Here is an 18,596-nt window from a genome sequence, read left to right on the forward strand (position 1 = left end):
ATTATGGAATTTGTAAAGTGGATTTTTTTTTTTTTTTTTTTGTGTGTTTTTTAAGGTTTAAAGTTAAAAGTTAGTAGAAAAATGAATGCAAGCCTTTTTTTCCTCACCCCCCTTTTTTTTTTTTTTTTTAAAGGTAGTTTTATTTTTTTTCAACTTTTTAATTTTAACTTTTAAATTACAAAACTTCAATGAATGATAACTCACCTGTTAGCATCATTTTGCATGTTATTAACCATACACAAAGATAACGGAAGGATTTACGAAAACTGATTTGGAGCTTTTGTTCGTTACGCACCTCTGCGTATAAACTACTGTTGGAACGACCTTACACAATTGGACAGAATACATGGAGCCTATAGATCGTTTAAATTCGAATTGCATGTTTGCTGACAGTAACTACTATGAGAAGGAGGATGTTATTAAGAATTTATATAACACAGTGCTTACCAGGACGGTTAAAGAGGTAGACGAAAAAAACTACAATTTAATTGAAACGTTGGTGAAGTATGAAGGGGAGATAAATAGATGTATTGACATGAGCAACTATTACATTAATGAAGCATTCTCATCAACCTTAAAGACAGAAAAGGTAAGACGCAGGTTGAGAGTTCACATCTACACAGTTTTCAATGATGGCGACAAAGAAATGAATTATCCAGCTGATATTGAAATAGCAGATTCGGAAAATATTTACAAGTATGCTTCTCCCTCGTCTTTTACATTTAACATTCACGGTTATATTTTAAATACCGATGAAAATGATTACGATAATGATGCTGATTCGCCTGGCGTGAATACAGTCCCAGCCAGCGAAAGTAAAAATGATGATAACGATTTGGGTCATTTAGTAGACGAAAGTAGAACAAGAGCGAAGGACGCGGATAGCAAATGTTCAGGCACAGACATCGGTGATTTGTCCGACAGGAATGAGCAAATAGATTATTGCAACACCACTGTTATGAAATTTACTTCCTTTTTTTCAACCATCATGGTTATGCGAGACAAAGAAACCATTATATATGATAAGAATAATAAAAATTATTACGACTGTGATAAACTAACATTTAGTCGTATAGTGAATGAAAAAAAAAAGGAGACAATTAAAATATTTCTATTTTTAGATCAGAAAATACCATTTTTCGAACTTTCACCTCAGTTAAAGAATTTTATGCAATCCCCCGAAGAAACCATGCCGGAAGTTATAAAGCGTATTTATGAATATAGCCTAGAAAAGGAATTAATTGATTCGAGTGGAATTATGAGAACGGATGAAGTGTTAAGAAACGTGTTAGAGGTAGATGAATACGAATTTTGTGAGCTCCCCAGAATTTTACAGAAACATGTGTCCATTCAAAAGCCAATAGTTCTAGAGCACGTTGTTGATCTAGAAAAGGAAGAGGAATCGGAGAGCATCTACGATATCGTAGTGGACATTTTTGAACCCTTCGTAGCATTCGAAAATGGCAAGCTTCAAAAATTTGTTCTGGATTCACATCACCTCAATAATTTATTACAGTTTTTGAAAATGAATGAAACGAAGGATGATAGCAGCGATAAAGTGGATAAATGCCATGTTAAAAATATAAAGAGTTCCAAAGTAGGAAAGGAAGGAGACGCATTTGATGAAAAAGCGGATCAAAGGGAAGAAGTCATTCAGGCGAAGAGCAGCGCCGAACGGAATCGAGATGCATCAGAGGAGGAAAATTCCCCTGGGCAGAACACCGAAGGGGAGGGAAAAATAAACGTGTGTGAAGGAGGTACGGAAAAACGATCTGATAAAAAGGGCTCATTATCGCTCAAGGATAGTGATAAAAAAGGAGCAAATTTTAATTCGCCAACAATTTCTATATTTGAAAAACTAAATGGAATACAAAGTGAAATAGATAGCATAGATGAGGATATTATAAACATCTTGTGTAAAATTAAACAGAAAAATAGCTTAAGGTTACGTTACACAAATTTCTATGAAAACCCATGTGGCTTTATTGACCATATGATGAATAGCAAATTTCCAGTAGACTTCGAAAGTGTAAATGATAATAACTATATATACGACCAAGCGGCAAATATCAATGATGATAATTATTACAAACTACCGTGGGTTCATAGAGGAATTTCAAAATATCTATTAATTAAAAATAAAAATTTTGACGACGTTCTCAAGTCTGTATTAAATTCAATGAATCTAGATTGTAAAAGAAAATTAGACGATATGAATACAAACGAAAGTAAAAAGCAAAAACTACATCCAGGTGCAGACGAAAATTTCGATAATAACCCCTATAAAATTAACATGAATTATAGCTATCACAACCAACCAGATTTAAATAACAATGCATATTTCTACTATCCAAACAAAAATATGAATTTTAGTAATGCACCGGAATCTTTTATTAACAATCCTATGCAAAATTTTTACAATAATATGAATTACGAAAGCAGCAACATGCCTGTGCCCGTCCCTGTACCTATGTCTATGGCTATGCCCATGGCTGTCCCTGTTTCCCCCCCCTTTCCCATTGAAATGATGGCATTCAACGGGAATAATAATAAATTGCCAGAACATATGAATCTCCAAAATAATTTCATGCACAATAACGAACAAGGTAATTTTAATATGTATGCGCAACAAGTTGTACCAAATGTTCCATACATGATGAATTACCCCCCTTTTAATGAAATGCCTCCGCAAAATGGTTTTAATCCATTGTACCCCGGGGCAATACCTATGGACGGAGTATATCCGAATGGGAATTTCTACAGTGCGAACAACTACGTTCCGTAGGTGGTGCCCTGGTTGAGCGGGGGCCCATTACCTTTCTACTTACGCATGCGCATTGATACGTATATGTAATATATGTATGTATATATATGTGTATGACTAGGGAAGGGCACGCACTGTGCATGACAAGCATCACTGCATCGCCACCCGAACTGATTTTTATAGTAATTTCATTCGTACCCCATTCAATTTTTTAACCGTGTACAATGTCGTGGTTAATATAACTCGATTTTTTTTTTTAATTACATTTTTTTAATTTTCTGAAAATGAACGAATTAAAGTATATTCATTTCGCACATTACATAATTTTTTTTTTTTTTTATATCGTTTTCAAATTAATAATTTTTTTCTATTTATTAAAAAAAGACGTACACGTATATACACATGTGCAATGTGTATGTTTCATGTGTGCGGTGTGTGTCATATATATATATGCAGCGCACGCATGCCCCGTTGTACATACACGCATATGTACACTCGTGTAAACGCACGCAACTTCGCAACTAAATTGTTTTTAAAATTATTTTGTGGCGGGTATTATTACATCCGTGAACATGTACCTTGATGGTCTTAGCAAAGATCCCTTGTTGTCTCTTCTGTCAATGTAATCTCCCCAATTTCCTGACAGATTATTATATGTAAAGTTTAATGCAAAGGATCTAAAGGGCTTCTCGTGTGCAGGAACTTCAAACGTCTTCGTGTCTGGGTTATTTTCTCCATAGGGAATCATATTATATCTCCAGATATGCTTGGGCTTAAAGTTTACTATGGGTTCACCATCTTCTATGACCAAATAGCTGCACAGTTGATCAAAGCTATTTTTCTGCGTCGCGTCTTTCAGTGCCTTTTCCCTAATGATGGAGGAAAGAGGGGTAAAACATGGGCAATACATTTGCGCAAAAATTTCACATCATCTTTAGTGGCGTGTACGCGGAGAAATTTATTAACACGAGGGATGCATCATGACATACACGCATGGGCAGACAAGGTTGCATAGAATGTGGCACACGATATTGCACACAACGCCACACACACGTAAATGTAGTGCACAGGAAACCTACCACAAGTCGCTCAATCTTTCATGGTCCTTACTATAATCATCGATATTTTTGTTCTGCATTTCGCTCTGCGTGTCGAAAAAACTGTTGTCCTTCATGTCATCTACTACACCTAACTCCAGCATATTTGTTACATCAATAATGTTCTGGTAGATGCCATTGTGGTAGCATGTTATGGCTGATGTGGTTCCGAAAAAAGCCATAAGGGCTACTAACTGGTAACGAATATCTGGGTTGTGTTTTAATATAATATTTTTCACAGGATTGAAAAAACATTTCCCACAATTCTTAACAGATCTGTAAATGTTCTCTACTATGTAGTCAATGTAGTACTTGTATGATCTTAAATGTAGGATAAAATTGTTATATCTGAAGTTTTCTCCATAGTAGGAATTATCATACGTATATATGTTATACTTTTCTTTGTCCTTTACAACCCATTTGGGATGCTGCTTTCCACCACTTAATCGAATTTTACTTTTGAAAAAAAGTCTTGCATTGTTTAGGCGCAACTGACAGGGGGGGGGGGGGGGGGGGGGGGGAAGGTGATATATTCGGTGTGTTATAAGGTGAAAATTAAAAATGGGTCACACGGGGGAGGGGCGGAAAGATGCATCAGAAACGCTAACCCTTGTAGCGCTCTTTTTTCATCTCTATTGTTTACCATAATTTATAAAGTGTAGTCAACGTAACATTGGGGGGAATTTATTCAAAAGGGTAAATCCCACTTGGTGAAGTATGTGTTGTGTAAAGTAACGTATCTTTTTTTGTTGTTCTCTTCGCAAAAGGGTAAGTTTCCAATGTGAAGTTACAATTATCTTTTGGGGGGGGAATATATTCGTTTACATAAATACTCACATGTTCACATAGGCTTGCAAGTATTCGCGTTCGAAGGTACAAAAAAAAAAAAAAAAAAAATGTAATGTGGGGAGTATCACAGTTACGAAAAGTATAAACGGCTTAAATTGTTAAATGGAGTAATGTTTTTCTGCACCTGGAATTAAGAAAAAGTTTTCGTGAAAAAAAAGCACAATTAGTTATTTTACACAGATAAAATAACGTAGAGCAAAAGTAGGAACTATATTTTTACACGCTCATCGCTTTATCTTTTTATTATCATCTCGTTACAGTATCCTATCCTTCAAATGAATGTTTTTAATTTACGGTTTGTTAACGTAGAGCGGTTTATCATTCTACGCATTTCTTGTTCGGTATTTTTAATTGCGTGAAATTAACGGAGTGCGCTTTTTCAGAGAAAAAAAAGAAAAATAATGAAACTATTAAAGCACAACAAAGGTGCAAAAAAATAATGCATGACCTATTTTGCTGCATTCATTGGTAACATTTTCAAAAAGGCTAAAATGATTTTTTTATTTTTTAACAATTTGTCGATAACATTCGAGCGGCAATTTTACATAGGCGGAAAGGAAAAAAAGAACAAAGTGTAAACATGCATATGTGCTCCAAATTCCTTTTCACAATTTTGCGTTGCATACACCTTTCTCAGAAGCTTCATTTAGGGGATGGGGGGGGGGGGGTAGGAAATAAAAATTCCAGAATTTTATATTTTGTGAACTTCATTGCATGTATATAACCGTTTTTGCGCATATAAAGAAAAGGAGGACCATTTAAACCTTTTGCAGTTTAAATTACACCCTAAATTGATACAACGAGGAGGCAAATTATATGTAGATTAATTCAGCTATTATGCAAAGGTTAATTTAAATTAAGGAATTTGTGAAATGAATTAAAAAAAAGTGTATAATAAGAAAAAAACAAATTTTGTTTATAAAAGTGTCTAAGAAGAAGAAACATATGTTCATGGTTAACCAGGTTAAAACAATATAACCAATCGAATTAGTACATACGGAAAGCGCACAAATAAAGTTAAAACCAATTTAGTGATAAATGGAACGTACTCTCTTGTCATAATATTATTTGCATATTATCTTTCAACTTCCACCAACTACTGGCGTGTACACACTTAATAGTTTACGTCTTGGCGTTTTGAATTTTCTTTGTAGTACCCCTCGTAGTCATTGTGCTCACTATCTTCTTCCTGATCAAAGTTCTGGTTATTCTTTTTCAACTCTTTTATCATTTTTCTTTTTTTAGCATTTTCCCTGAATAAGTGAAAAAATTTGAAAAAAATTATGAACATGTAGGATATTTACACATATTTACATGAACGTTAAAAAAAAAAAAAAAAAAAAATGGCACAAAATTGGCTAGCTCAAGGTTTAATCAGCTATAATAATTTTATTGCTGTTTTGCTCTTTCATTATTTTTTCGTTTTCATTTCTATTTTGTTTTTTTTTTTCTATTACATTTCGATTTCCTTCCATCGCTTCATGAGCAATATGTACTCATACTCCAACCTCTTTCTATACCGAACGGCGAGTTCTTTGCTTTTTTCAAAACCGTAAATACTCACTCGAAAATAGCAATCACACTTGACATAGAAATTATGCTGGTAATTTCTTTTAGAGAAGTAGACGCGCCATGCCCCACTAGCATGCCACCTCACACCTTTGACATTGCAACAATACTTTTTCCAGTTAATGTTTTTTAAATTCTTTAGAACGTGTTCCCTGTTAGAGTAAATGGTTCTTCTTATGAAGGAAGATGACAACAGGGACAACGGCAGGGGTGCATTCTTTTCAACTTCCCTTTTGTTGTATTTATAATTTAGTAAATAATTTTCATATAATTCAACTTCCTTTTCATTGTCAATATTGATGTTGTTTACGTCAATTTTTTCACGTAGGTTCTCCTTTTCCAAAAAGGTTTTGTATTTTTCTGCGTCAAACTTTTCCTGGTGTGGTTGTATTAATTTTAGCATGTACTCTGAAAAAATGTGGGGGAGGGGGGGAAGAGAAGTGACAGATACCCATGTACATGCTCTCATTATGCATAGACGGACATGCGCGTCAAAACACACAGCTGTCCTTCAACTTTGCATTTTCCCTTCCGTTTTAACTGAAACGCTTAAAGGGTAGAAGTTAAATACACGTTTGTCAGAACGGTTACATTTATTAATATGCAGAAACATTTTTCAAACTGCATTCAAATTAGCCTTACTCCTTTTCTGGACAACTCTTTTTACCCCAAAGAATTTTTTTTGATTGAGAAATGCATGTCCAAATGGTGACTGCGGCTGTAGCTGCGACTGGGGTTGTGCTCTACATAACACGAAGTTGGAAATGTTCCTGTGTGATATTTGCTCGCTCTTTGCTGTATAGATGTTTCTCTTAGTGACTTTACGAATCGGATGACTGCGCATAATACATGTTCTGAGCATTTTTTCGGAGAGTTACAAAAAGGAATTAAATTCATGAATTATGCAGTGTGTCATTATCTGCGCTGTTTCTGGAAAAAGGAGTTCCCCTCTTTCGTAAAAAGGGGAAAAAAAGAAAAAAAATTCGTCAATATCCCAATTTTTATGTTTATTCGAATTATTTCATTTTGCCGGTATTTCGTAGCTTCTCAATTTGCCATTTGTAGCATACACAAAGGAGTATATTTGGGCATTTGCATATTTCTGTATTTATGCATTTGTGCCTGCTCATTAATGTACATTTGGGTATAGCAAAAAATAGAGCAAAGGGATTACATATTGGAATAACAGAAGAAAACAAGTGGCACAATAAAACGTGGTAAAAGCGCAAGTATACACATACCCCACGAGCACAAACGCATCAGCATTATTTTGCTACATTGTACGTGTTCCCTTCATCGCTCTTTTTCGTAATTCACATTTCTGGTGCAAATTGCGCCAAGTTGTGTAAAATTTTAAATGATTGTAAATTCTCTAATAGTAAATTGAAAAATAATCTGCGCCACATAAATATGCACATTAATTTGCATTTTAAAAAAAAAAAAAAAAAAAAAAAAAAAAAAATTTTCCTCTGGACGGATAATTTTTTGTATTCACATCTTTCCTTCAAGTTTAAACCTTTTTAAATGACCACGAAAATAATGTATACATGCATTACATACACATGAAATATATGTAAATGTATAAAGGTAAATAATGTTTTCTTTTTATTTGTGTTATGAGGAGAAAGGCGCGCCCACAATACATGGGCAGTGTTTTACGATACCTTCCCAAATTATGAATTTGAAGTGAATTCATCTTGTTTTATCGTCATATACGTTTGAAGCATGACTGCAGGGGAAGACTACTGAGAATGTGTTAATATTGCACGAGCGAACGGATAAAGGGCACACACAGATTTGCATATGTACATGTTGCGTATGCTTTACGTGCGCACCACGTTTGTCTGCACGAAGACGAAGAGAAAGACGAAGATCACCCGTCAACCTTGGCAGAAATAAAAAAAAAAATAAGAATATGCCTAAACGATTCCTGAGGAGAAATGCATTTTACCTACCAGCGTTATTCCTGGGCGGAGCGTCCTTGAGCCACTACTTCGCATCAAAAGAATTGGACGAAATAGAAAAGGAAGCAACAAAATCCATTTGGGGGTTTTCGACTGGACTAGTCATAGGCCTAGTAATAGGCATTTGTATAGGGACAAATTATTACTACATTTTTAATAAAATATTTTCTCTCTTTGATTATTTCATGAGGGATGATTCAGAAGAAAAGGGTGGATAAACTGCCAATTGCAAGTTTTCCATTTTAAAGCACCCGTATGCCTTGTGTATATGTACACATACAGTCGTATGTGTGGAGAACTGCTGCGAGATGGGTGATACACGCGAATGAGAGTTCTATGTGAAGAGGAGGTTCTCTTCAAACAATAAGGTGTAATGCGGGTACCGTTTTGAAAGAGAGAGGCGAGTCTATATTCACAAATAAAAGTGTTCTGTACAATTATTTTACAACATCACGCACAGAGAACAGGGAACAAATTGACGTGTCCATTTGTATCATATCTGTAATGCGCAATTTGCACATTTTTCGACTACTGCATATGGGACGGGTTTTTGTTCAAAGGTGTATACATTTTTTTTTCCTTTTTTTTTTTTTTTTTTTTTTTTTTGTTATCAACTTCATTTTGCATTTCGCTCAAATGGAAAATGGCACATTTGAAAAGGAAGTGCCAATCAATGTGTTTATAAATAAATGCATGTTTATATATGTACACACATTCTCTTACGTGTTAAGCACATGGGGAGCGTTGTCACGTAAAAAAAGTTGCTTTTGACTTACTTTTTTTTATCTTTTGTGAATAATTTTTTTTTTTTTGCCCTTTGTAGAAGCTATCTACTTATGTGATAAACAGCCAAAATTAAAAAAAATAAAAAAAAAAAAAATAATAATAATAAAACGTTCTCAATTTTAATAACGTTAAGTCAGCAACTGTGGGGGGTGCGGTTGGCACAAGTCATCAATCCTATTGCTTAGCATGTTCCATTTTCTTGGAAAGGAAAAAAGGACAAACCATGGGAAGATACATACTTGGGGAGTGATTAATCCTGGCAATACGCCTTTATCTCTTAAAAAAAAAACACACACACACACACAGAAATGTACATATAGCATAATGTACATATGAGCGGAAGAAATGCAAATTCTGTTACATACAGATGATCGCATAAACAAGTTTACATGCGTGTGGGGAAAATATATATATATAAGGGAAAAGACAGGTCAATATACTGACGAGCCCAACAATTCGGTTACACAAAATGGCACAGAATGCAAAGCGTCGGAACATCCTCTCAGGAAAGACCGCCGTTTAATTGAACGTATACCATTGTCCAGTGCTCCAGGACTGGAGCAACCATTAACATGGACGAAAAGTAAGCGTGAGATGGCGGCACAATAGATGGTGAGGAGGGGAAAAATGTAAAAATATAAAAATGCAAAAGGCAAAAACAAAAAACGAAAAAACGAAAAAGCTCAAAGGGTTGGAGCCTGGACGGAAAATTATTATGCGAACTGTTCATGGCACCAGCACAAGTGGTGCTTCACTAATTTTTCATTCCGTTGTGGTACGCACATCAGCAGCGCACAGGTTTATCAGTAACCTCACAACACTTTGGAAAAACATAAAAAAAAAAAAATTTTTTTCCGCAAAAAAAAAAAAAAAAAAAATTATCCCCCAATATACAGCATATGTGCATATATCCTAAGTAGGTGAAGCACATTGCATGCATATGATATGCAAAAAAGAAGTTCTCTGTGTATAAGCTGATAAAAATTGAAAATGCCTTATAAAAGGAGCTAAGGGAATTATTTAACTGCATATTGGTTTGCTTGTATCATTTTAAAGATTTACGTGATTATTTTTATGGGACAAGGCACCGTCTGGCAAGTACATCACTAGCTATAGAAGGAAGCGGAAAGAAAAAGGGAACCGTATAGAAAGCGCAAGCGAGAGGGGGAGGCACACAGGTGTGAGTTCGCAGAAGCTAGCGAGCATATGCGGATGTGGGCAAACTAGCGGACGAGATAATACGTTCATGCACACATATATCAGCAGTGTGAGTACATAATATGCGTACATATGTACACGCGTACATGAGCATATGTACCGCAGTGCTCTCTTGCTTGCGCGCCGCCCATAGGCATTACACACACCTACAGCATCGCATTAACGTGCAGACAATTTTAACTAGACCATGCAAGCCGTAAAGATGAAAAAAGACGAAAAACAAAATGTGACAAACGAAACTGATAAATTATTCATTCCCAAAGTAAAAAACAAAGAGCTGAAGTTACACCTCCTTTACCTCTCCCTAATATTCGTATCCTTCGTTGTGGTGATTACGATATATGTTTATCTCATTCCGGGTGAGTCGAATGATGGGAAAGGGTTCGCCATCGCGGGTTTTAGCGATGCAGACACGTACATGTATGCGCGTGTGCGTGTTCGCCTGTGTGTGCATCGCCGGAGCGTTGAGCCTAAAACCAGAGAGTAAACCTCCAACTGTGCATAAATGTAGCCATTATAAGAAGTAACACTCGAGTGCACCCCCACCCACAATGTTCCATTCTTTCCTTCCCGATTGTACCCCTCCATGTAGGCCTAAACATAGAAAGCAAGCAAAAACTGAAAACGCTGATTCCAAAAAATTTTAAAGATCTCATAAAATTGAACAGCAAAGGGAAAATTAAAATTTTATATGACTCTTTAATTTCCTACAAAAATGAACATAGCCTTATATTGCTCATATTGCTCTCCTTAATATATATTCTTTATCAAGCCTTTCCTTTATTTTTATGGTGGATGACAGGGACGGGTAGTATCATAACTATACTAATTGGGGCGTTTTACAATTATGCTTTTTCCATATTTTATTGTTCCTTACTATCCACAATTTCTCCTCTAGTAACGTATTTTATTTTTAAGAATTATGGGCGCACAGTAATAGAATATTTTTTTAGGAAGCCACTTATTAAGTTTGATGAACAGATAAAGAAGAGAGTTAAAAGTAAACTTGATTTGTTTTTCTACATTTCCATTTTAAGGTTAACTCCTGTGTTTCCAAATGCGTTGATAAACATTTTGGTAGCGTCTCTCTCCCTTCCTGCCATCCCCTTTTCGTTGGCCACGTATATAGGGCTCATGCCCAACACCATTATCCTGGGTAAGTGCACATGTGCGAAATTGTTCTCTATAGATGTCAGTGTGTGTATACACATATTATGCATGCTTTCCCCGTACATAGGTGATCCTCTTGGGTTCATCTATCCTTTGTACAGCCACATACACATGCGTGTGTGTCACGCTTGGTACATCAATTCTGTTTGCCTATCTGTTCTTATCAACCCGGTTCTCCCTCATGCTTGTCCCACTATTACACTCATAACGTTCCGCTATGCATTTTTTTTTTTTTTTTTTTTTTTTTTTTTGCAGTTTCCGTGGGGCAGACCATCAGCATGCTCTCCTCCATTGATGTGAAGCAGACGTTTTACATCCCCATAACGTTTATCGCCCTGCTGTTGCTATTCCAGACGATCATGAAGTACAAGTATAAGGAGATTGGGCTATAGCTATATTTAAGTCGAGCACTCTGTTAAGCATTCGGGACAGCGCACCCATACCAACTGCACGGGACGGGAGCCATGGAACATCTCGTTCCTTGCAATTTGAAGAAACCAAACCGAGCGTACAGTTAAGGCGTCTCATTCGGGGTATCACCAATACGCGCAGTTTTACATGCATCGCAACACTTTCGTACCTCTCTTCCTAAGCCTGCGTGTGTGTGTGTGTATTTATGTGTACATGCACCATATTGGTACCCATTCCTACATATGCATGAAGTTCGCCTCCATGTAGAAATGCATTTCCCTGTACAATTAGCATAGCTACCACTTGATGCATATTTGCCCTTTGCTCCTATTCTGACAAACACATGGTCATATTTTATTAATTTATTTTTTTTCTTCCTCGGGTTGTTAGGGATTATGCTGAAAGCGTCTGCCTTACATATGCGTTTTCCTCAAATGTTTGCTTTCCACATTTTTCTTTCTCTCCTTTTTTTTTTTTTTTTTTTTTTTTTTTTTGGTGTTATTTTTAGAATCCCCCCTTAATTCGAATTAGAATACGGACTTATTCATATTTTTAATTGCGTCCAATTTTTAGTGAACACTTTAATGTAGAAGTGTATTAGTGTTTTGGTATTTTATTTTATTTTATCTTTTATCTTATATATTTTTTTTTTTTTTTTTTCTGTTACATGAACTGCGAACGTAGAGACAGGGGCAAATTCAACAGGGAATAAATATATATATATTTTTTTTTTCCCGTGGAATGGTGAAGGGTTTATAAAAATGCCATTATTTTGTGGAAGAAGCATCACCGCGATGTACCTACGTAGTCAGATCTACATTTTTGTATTTGCCCCTTCTGCATGGAAAAGCTGTTCTCTTTTCTGCCAACGCGATGGACAAATCCTCGATTCGTCTGAGTTGCGTGTTCGTTATGTCATATAGACTGGGGATTATGTCGGGGTCTACAACCACTTATAAACATTTTTTTACATGCATCCCTCACTTACGTACCTGGCGTAAAGGCTCAGTTGGGATATCCACTTCGCAACTCCAGTAAGGAGACCAAATACACGCACGACTATAACCTTACTGCCACTTCTTTCCGCAAAGGAATACTCTCATGCAAGGTGCCAAAGAAGGCACAGCAGTGAAATTCTCACCATTGGTGATTAGCCTTAATTTTTATTTTTTAATATTTTAAGTGCGATGCAAAAATTATGTTATGGCTATTGTTCCTCTTCAGTATTTTTTATGTCCAATCAGATGGCCGAAAGGGTAAAAAAATGTGTATAGGACATTCCACCTCGTGTAGTCATAAGAAGATGTACCTTTTCCATGGGGCATCCACCTGTAAAAGTGCGTATACGAGCATGCACCCATGTGTACAAGTGACTAGATGCACACAGGGTTACCAGTTCCCCTTTATAAAATAGTTCGCAAAAAAAAAAAAAAAAAAAAAAAAAAAAAACACCGCATTCTGTAACTCTCCCGTTTTTAAGCAAACAAAAGGCTGCTCCATTTTTACGCTCCCTGGAGAGAGAGAAAAAAAAATAATAATAATAAATAAAAAGAAAAATAAAAAAATGTTGCATCAAAAATGAGGGGTTACAAAAAGGGAGAAAAGAAAAAATGATAAATATGTATACGGATTTTTTTTTTTTTTTTTTTTTTTTTTTTTTATGAAACAGGCATGACGCCGCATTAAAAAAGGAAATGCTCGAGTGGACTACAAATTGAGCACAGCAAAAATGAAGGACTGCAGGGCACGCAATTCGTTTGGCCTTGTATACTGGCATATGCATTAATATACATATATGCGTATACAATTTTACATAAACGTGTGACATGCGCTTGAAGGCTTTTTCTCGGGATTAGTCAAGTTGGCGCTGTAAGTTTGCGGCAAGGCTACAACTTGTTCGCGACATTTTCCCAATTTTTGCATTCGTTGAGAATTGCCCATGTTGGCATTCACTTCCGTCGCAGTTTCGTCCTTGCCAAGCTGCGACTTTCCATGCCTATGTGATTATTTTCCCACGTAATTACCTATCCATTTGATTGCTAACCCATTTGACTACTTACCTATTTGACTACTTACCTATTTGACTACTTACCCATTTGACGCCTTCTCCTCTTGCCATTTGGCTACGTGAAGATTTTGCAAAAGTTGGAGAGGCGCAATTTTTTAATGTTACCCTCTTTTTATTCTTTTAACTCGTCTGCATAGTTTCAGTTCCTTCCCTCCCCCCCCTCCCAGAAGGATTAGAAGCCCATTGCAGATTTTCCCTGCAGAGCGCATTTAACTAAGTGCCCACACTCCTGTATGCAGCGTTACGATAATAACGTAGCGTGTATGGTTACATATATTTACAGTGAAAAGGGAAAAACGACTACCTATTTTTAAAAGCGGATCGGAAGGAAAAGCAGTGTGGGAAGCAAAGGAACGGAACCCCTATCGCCTTCTCCCCTCTGCTCCACACGGGCGAACAACATGAGCGAGTCAAGTGTGGAGGGAAACGAACTGTTCGACGGTGACGATGAGGAGGTGAAGGAAGGAGAAAGCTCCCCCGAGGAAGGGGAGAAAACTGCAGCGGGTGCTGATAATGCTACTGATGATGAGGTTAACGACCCCGACAAAGGAGAAGTACGCAGAAAGAGGAAGAAGGATGATAAACACACATCTCCATACGTGGATAACGAAGCGGAGGATGACGATGACGAAGACGAAGACGGGTATGATGATGATGATGATGACGACGCGAAGTACAGAGAAAGAAAGGCTAGTAGCACCACCAAGGGGGGGAGTAGTGGGCTCAAAAAAAGGAAGCTCTCGAAGAAGAGGTACCTGTCGACCTTCCTGGACACAGAGGCGCAAGTGGGAGACGATGAGGAGGAGGAGTACGCCAGTTCCTACGTAGATGAATTCGAAGAAGCAAAAAAATTGGAAAAGAAAAAAATGTATGAAATGAAGTTGAAAAGTGGAACGAACCATTTAGCGCAAACCATCAACAAGTTATCGCAACGGTACGAAAATGAAAAGGATATAAAAGATACCCTTACGGATGGGGAAACACTAACAGATGAGGATATGTCAGGAGATGAGGACGAGTACTTCGATGAAGGAGAATGCTTGACAACGTTTGATAGCCCCAAAATGTGGCTAATCAAATTGTTCAAGAATGGAGTGGAGAGAAATATAGCTATGGGAATTTATTACAAGTACATGAAGTTAAAAGACAATGACTTCAACATTAAGGGAGTCTACGTTTCAGACAATCTGAAAGGATATATATATGTCGAGGCGGATAGTTTGTACATGTTAAAAAGGTTTCTTTTGGGGTTCAAGTTTATTAACCTAAATGAGATGACCATTGTACCAGTGCAAGAATTAACTTCCATTTTTTCTATGTGCCACTCCAAAGTTATTATACCAAAGGTGAATGAATACGTTCGTATTAAGAGGGGAGTTTATATGAATGATATAGGGCAAATATTTGAGGTACACGAAAAGGGTATTTATGCCATTGTTAGGCTAATCCCAAGAATCGAATATGATAAATACAACCATTCTAAAAAGGGTAATAACACCCACCTAAGTTTGACTAATCCGAGCATGAGTAAAGGAGCCTCATCCATGTTCGATGGACAGAGCGGGAAGAATGAATCCTACTACCAAGGGGATAATAAGCTAGAGTTGAATAATCATGGTAGCAGGGCTATCATCCCCGCGGGGGGGATGGTGGGAGGGGATACGAGAAACGCTGGAATGATAAATGGACAGTTGGAAATGTTAGACGAAGCGCTACAAATTAAGAGGAAGAAAAAAAAAGAAAGACCATTAAAAAAATTATTCGATCGAGAAGAAATAGAACAAATAGGAGGAGTCATTGAACATGGACCTTACCCAAGAACGATAAAATATCAAAATAATATTTTTGAAGAAAATGGCTACCTACTAAAAAAAATGAACATAAAATATCTTATATCCGAAAATGCAAATATTACCTTAACGGAAATACGAGACTTCAATAAAAATAACAGCAATGAGGAGGATATCAATCTCCATGTTAGCAAATCCTTTATTAATAAGAATTCTCTACACCTGTTTAAGAAGGGAGAGAGAGTGAAAATTATGAAGGGAGAATTGTATAACCTTATAGGGACCATAACAAATGTGAGTGATAATGTGTTAACCATCAATCCAGACAATTTAGCGAAGAACTTTAAATTCCTTCCAAGTGATGTAACCAAATATTTCCTTGAGGGAGATAACGTAACAGTTATCAATGGAATTCATAAGGGTAAGAGTGGACTGATTTCATTGCTCGATTATAAAGAAAATGTTGCTCTTATTTTTTCTCCTTCTTTGAATACCGAATTTCGTTCTTCCATTCAAGATCTCTCTGCCTGTGAGCATAGCAGCAGTGAAGGGCTCGGTGGAATTAATTCCCTTAACGGGTTCTCCATCGGTGATCTCATAGAATTGAGTGACAGACAAATTGGTATATTAACATACATCGATAAGAACAAACATATTCGGGTGCTAACAAGCCATAATACAACTTTGCACACCACAATTGGAACCATCACGTCTAAACGATCTGCCATTGGCCAAGTGTGCAAAGACGAAAATGGAAATATCATCCAGGCTAAAGATATCATACAAGTCGTGCGAGGGATTCACAAGAATAAAGTTGCCGTGGTGAATTATATCTGGAAGAATAAAGTGTTCGCCAAGATTAACAAGAAGATTGAGGATAACGGCTTTGTCGTCATGGACAGCCATAACTGCATACTCACTGGAAACCCGAATGAAAAGAAAAGAATTGTTACACATAATAATCTGTTCAGAGCAAACACCAGTATAATTCCCAGAAGGAATAATACCTACCAATCCTTCATTGGAAAAACCGTGAAAATTTTAAGTGGGGTTTATAAGGGCCTCCTTGGGGATGTAATAGATGCCGAACGGGACGAGTTTACACTCCTCTTGAAGATCAAGCCTAAGACCATAAGGCAGAAAAAAAACGAATGCGCCATTGCCGACTCGTTCAAGGATCATTACACCATCACGGATGATAGATATTACAAGGGATCAGGAGGGGCATCAGGGGGAGAGGTCCTGGACAACTCCTCGAGGTGGAGAAACATTAGTGACAGAAGCCCCAGGTACGATCGGGTCGGGTACGACAGAATCGGATACGAGTCCTCGCTCTACGGTGAAAGCGCAAGGAAGAGTGCTGACTGGCACAGGGGTTCTCACAGTGGAAACTACGATGAGGAGCGATGGAGGGGAAGTCACCGCCCACCTGAGGGACACACCCCCGATCACAACCCAGACAGGAGTGCCGCAAAAGGTGCAAATGGTTCAAATGACATAAACGCTTCTTCCCATGCTGCACCGTGGAACCAATCGAACGGGTGGAAAGGAACGAATAGCAGCCATCAGCACCCGCCCCCTCCAATATCGTATGACCAGAAAAACTTCAACGGAAACTGGTCCAAGACTTCACACGAAAATCATTCAAACAGTAACAACACCAGTTATAACTACCATCACGATGGCAGAGCAAGTCATCCGACTCATTTTAACGAACCACATAGCAGGGGAGAAGGAATGAATGAAGGTAGCATAAAAAATGCCACCAGAAAGAACAACATGGCAGAAGAATTTATGAATGGGCAGTACGAAACAGGACCCGGCTCCCACAATTTGAATACCGACCAAAGATATAACGATAGTCTGAGAAGAGGCGGTAAAAACAACACCTCCTCCAAGGGGCTAGGAAAATGGGATGATGTCCAAAGCACTGGTGGCATAAATGGAGGGGTGAGCAATACTGGCTTCACCAGTGCATCTAATTTCTTGGAGATGCACCGAGACAAGAACAATGAAGACAAGGCGTCTCCACTTTGGCTAGTCGAAGGAATTATGATAAAGGTGATAACACCGGGACCCTTTTACAACGAAATTGGGAGAGTCACAGAGGTGATGAAGAAGAGCTTGTACACCATACTAAAAATAGCAACCGAAAAAACGTCCTTTAGCATCGTATCCGACGCTGTGATTCCTTTGAATCCAAACAAAATAAATGAAGAAGTTCTTGTCGTGGATGAGGGAAAGGTCGTCGAGGGTATTGTTGTAGACATACAGAATGATGATATCCAGGTGAATACCGCGCAGGGCATATTTACTTACAATGTGAAAAATATTTTTTTGTTTAAGAAGCAGTTTCCATGACGGCGAGGCAAAACGGGCGAGGTTAGCAACTCATGGACAGTCACGTTCTGTTCCAAAGGGCTTAAAACGAAGACCCGTGTATCCTGAGCGATAGCACCAAGGCCATGTGGGTGAGACGCCTAGTATCCACCCACTCTACGCTGTCACCGCTACCACTTGTACGTGCTCAACATAAATCTTCAAAAAAAAACACGGTGCTTTTTTTCTCCCCAATTTGTACACATTGTTATTCCTTATCCTTATCCTTATCCTTTTTTTTTTTTTTTTTTTTTTTTTTTTTTTACGTTTACATGGTGTTAAGCCTTCATTATGTTAGCCTGCTAACTGTTAGAAGTTTTCTCCCGGGTTCTTACCCACCGTGGACTACCTACATGATCAGATCAACCCGTTTCATTGATAGCGTCAACTTCAGCAGAAAGATGAGAAGCTAGTAGAGGACGGTTAAGTAGGAAGGACTGGATAAAAAAAATACGGTGTATATAATCGGAAGCTAATATTAAAAAGGCACGATCCAAAATGACACCTTGCTCATTATTATTATTCTACTAT

At 37.4% G+C, this 18,596-nt stretch overlaps 6 protein-coding genes across 6 annotated transcripts; 4 read left to right on the plus strand and 2 right to left on the minus strand.

Annotated features, from left to right (window-relative positions):
- Nucleotides 1–346: 346 nt before the first annotated feature.
- On the plus strand, nucleotides 347–2,785 carry PKNH_1139000 (SWIB/MDM2 domain-containing protein, putative; the record flags this gene model as incomplete). Its single annotated transcript, XM_002261524.1, has 1 exon — nucleotides 347–2,785. The coding sequence occupies one exon, from the start codon at nucleotides 347–349 to the stop codon at nucleotides 2,783–2,785; it is 2,439 nt and encodes an 812-aa protein (XP_002261560.1).
- Nucleotides 2,786–3,302: 517 nt separating this feature from the next.
- PKNH_1139100 (ATP synthase-associated protein, putative) lies at nucleotides 3,303–4,507 on the minus strand (the record flags this gene model as incomplete). The annotated part of the gene is made up of 3 exons (XM_039114156.1): nucleotides 3,303–3,633; nucleotides 3,844–4,352; nucleotides 4,505–4,507. The coding sequence occupies 3 exons, from the start codon at nucleotides 4,505–4,507 to the stop codon at nucleotides 3,303–3,305; spliced, it is 843 nt and encodes a 280-aa protein (XP_038969774.1).
- A 1,317-nt stretch (nucleotides 4,508–5,824) lies between these two features.
- PKNH_1139200 (AP2 domain transcription factor, putative) lies at nucleotides 5,825–7,141 on the minus strand (the record flags this gene model as incomplete). Its single annotated transcript, XM_002261526.1, has 3 exons — nucleotides 5,825–5,963; nucleotides 6,168–6,687; nucleotides 6,922–7,141. The coding sequence occupies 3 exons, from the start codon at nucleotides 7,139–7,141 to the stop codon at nucleotides 5,825–5,827; spliced, it is 879 nt and encodes a 292-aa protein (XP_002261562.1).
- Nucleotides 7,142–8,194: 1,053 nt separating this feature from the next.
- PKNH_1139300 (succinate dehydrogenase subunit 3, putative) lies at nucleotides 8,195–8,461 on the plus strand (the record flags this gene model as incomplete). Its single annotated transcript, XM_002261527.1, has 1 exon — nucleotides 8,195–8,461. One exon carries the CDS (start codon nucleotides 8,195–8,197, stop codon nucleotides 8,459–8,461), a length of 267 nt encoding a protein of 88 aa, XP_002261563.1.
- A 1,988-nt stretch (nucleotides 8,462–10,449) lies between these two features.
- On the plus strand, nucleotides 10,450–11,809 carry PKNH_1139400 (SNARE associated Golgi protein, putative; the record flags this gene model as incomplete). The annotated part of the gene is made up of 3 exons (XM_002261528.1): nucleotides 10,450–10,606; nucleotides 10,840–11,403; nucleotides 11,673–11,809. The coding sequence occupies 3 exons, from the start codon at nucleotides 10,450–10,452 to the stop codon at nucleotides 11,807–11,809; spliced, it is 858 nt and encodes a 285-aa protein (XP_002261564.1).
- Nucleotides 11,810–14,297: 2,488 nt separating this feature from the next.
- PKNH_1139500 (transcription elongation factor SPT5, putative) lies at nucleotides 14,298–18,047 on the plus strand (the record flags this gene model as incomplete). Its single annotated transcript, XM_002261529.1, has 1 exon — nucleotides 14,298–18,047. One exon carries the CDS (start codon nucleotides 14,298–14,300, stop codon nucleotides 18,045–18,047), a length of 3,750 nt encoding a protein of 1,249 aa, XP_002261565.1.
- Between the last annotated feature and the right edge of the window lie 549 nt (nucleotides 18,048–18,596).

The sequence above is a fragment of the Plasmodium knowlesi genome (genome assembly GCF_000006355.2).
Source record: "Plasmodium knowlesi strain H genome assembly, chromosome: 11".
Lineage (NCBI taxonomy): Eukaryota > Apicomplexa > Aconoidasida > Haemosporida > Plasmodiidae > Plasmodium > Plasmodium knowlesi.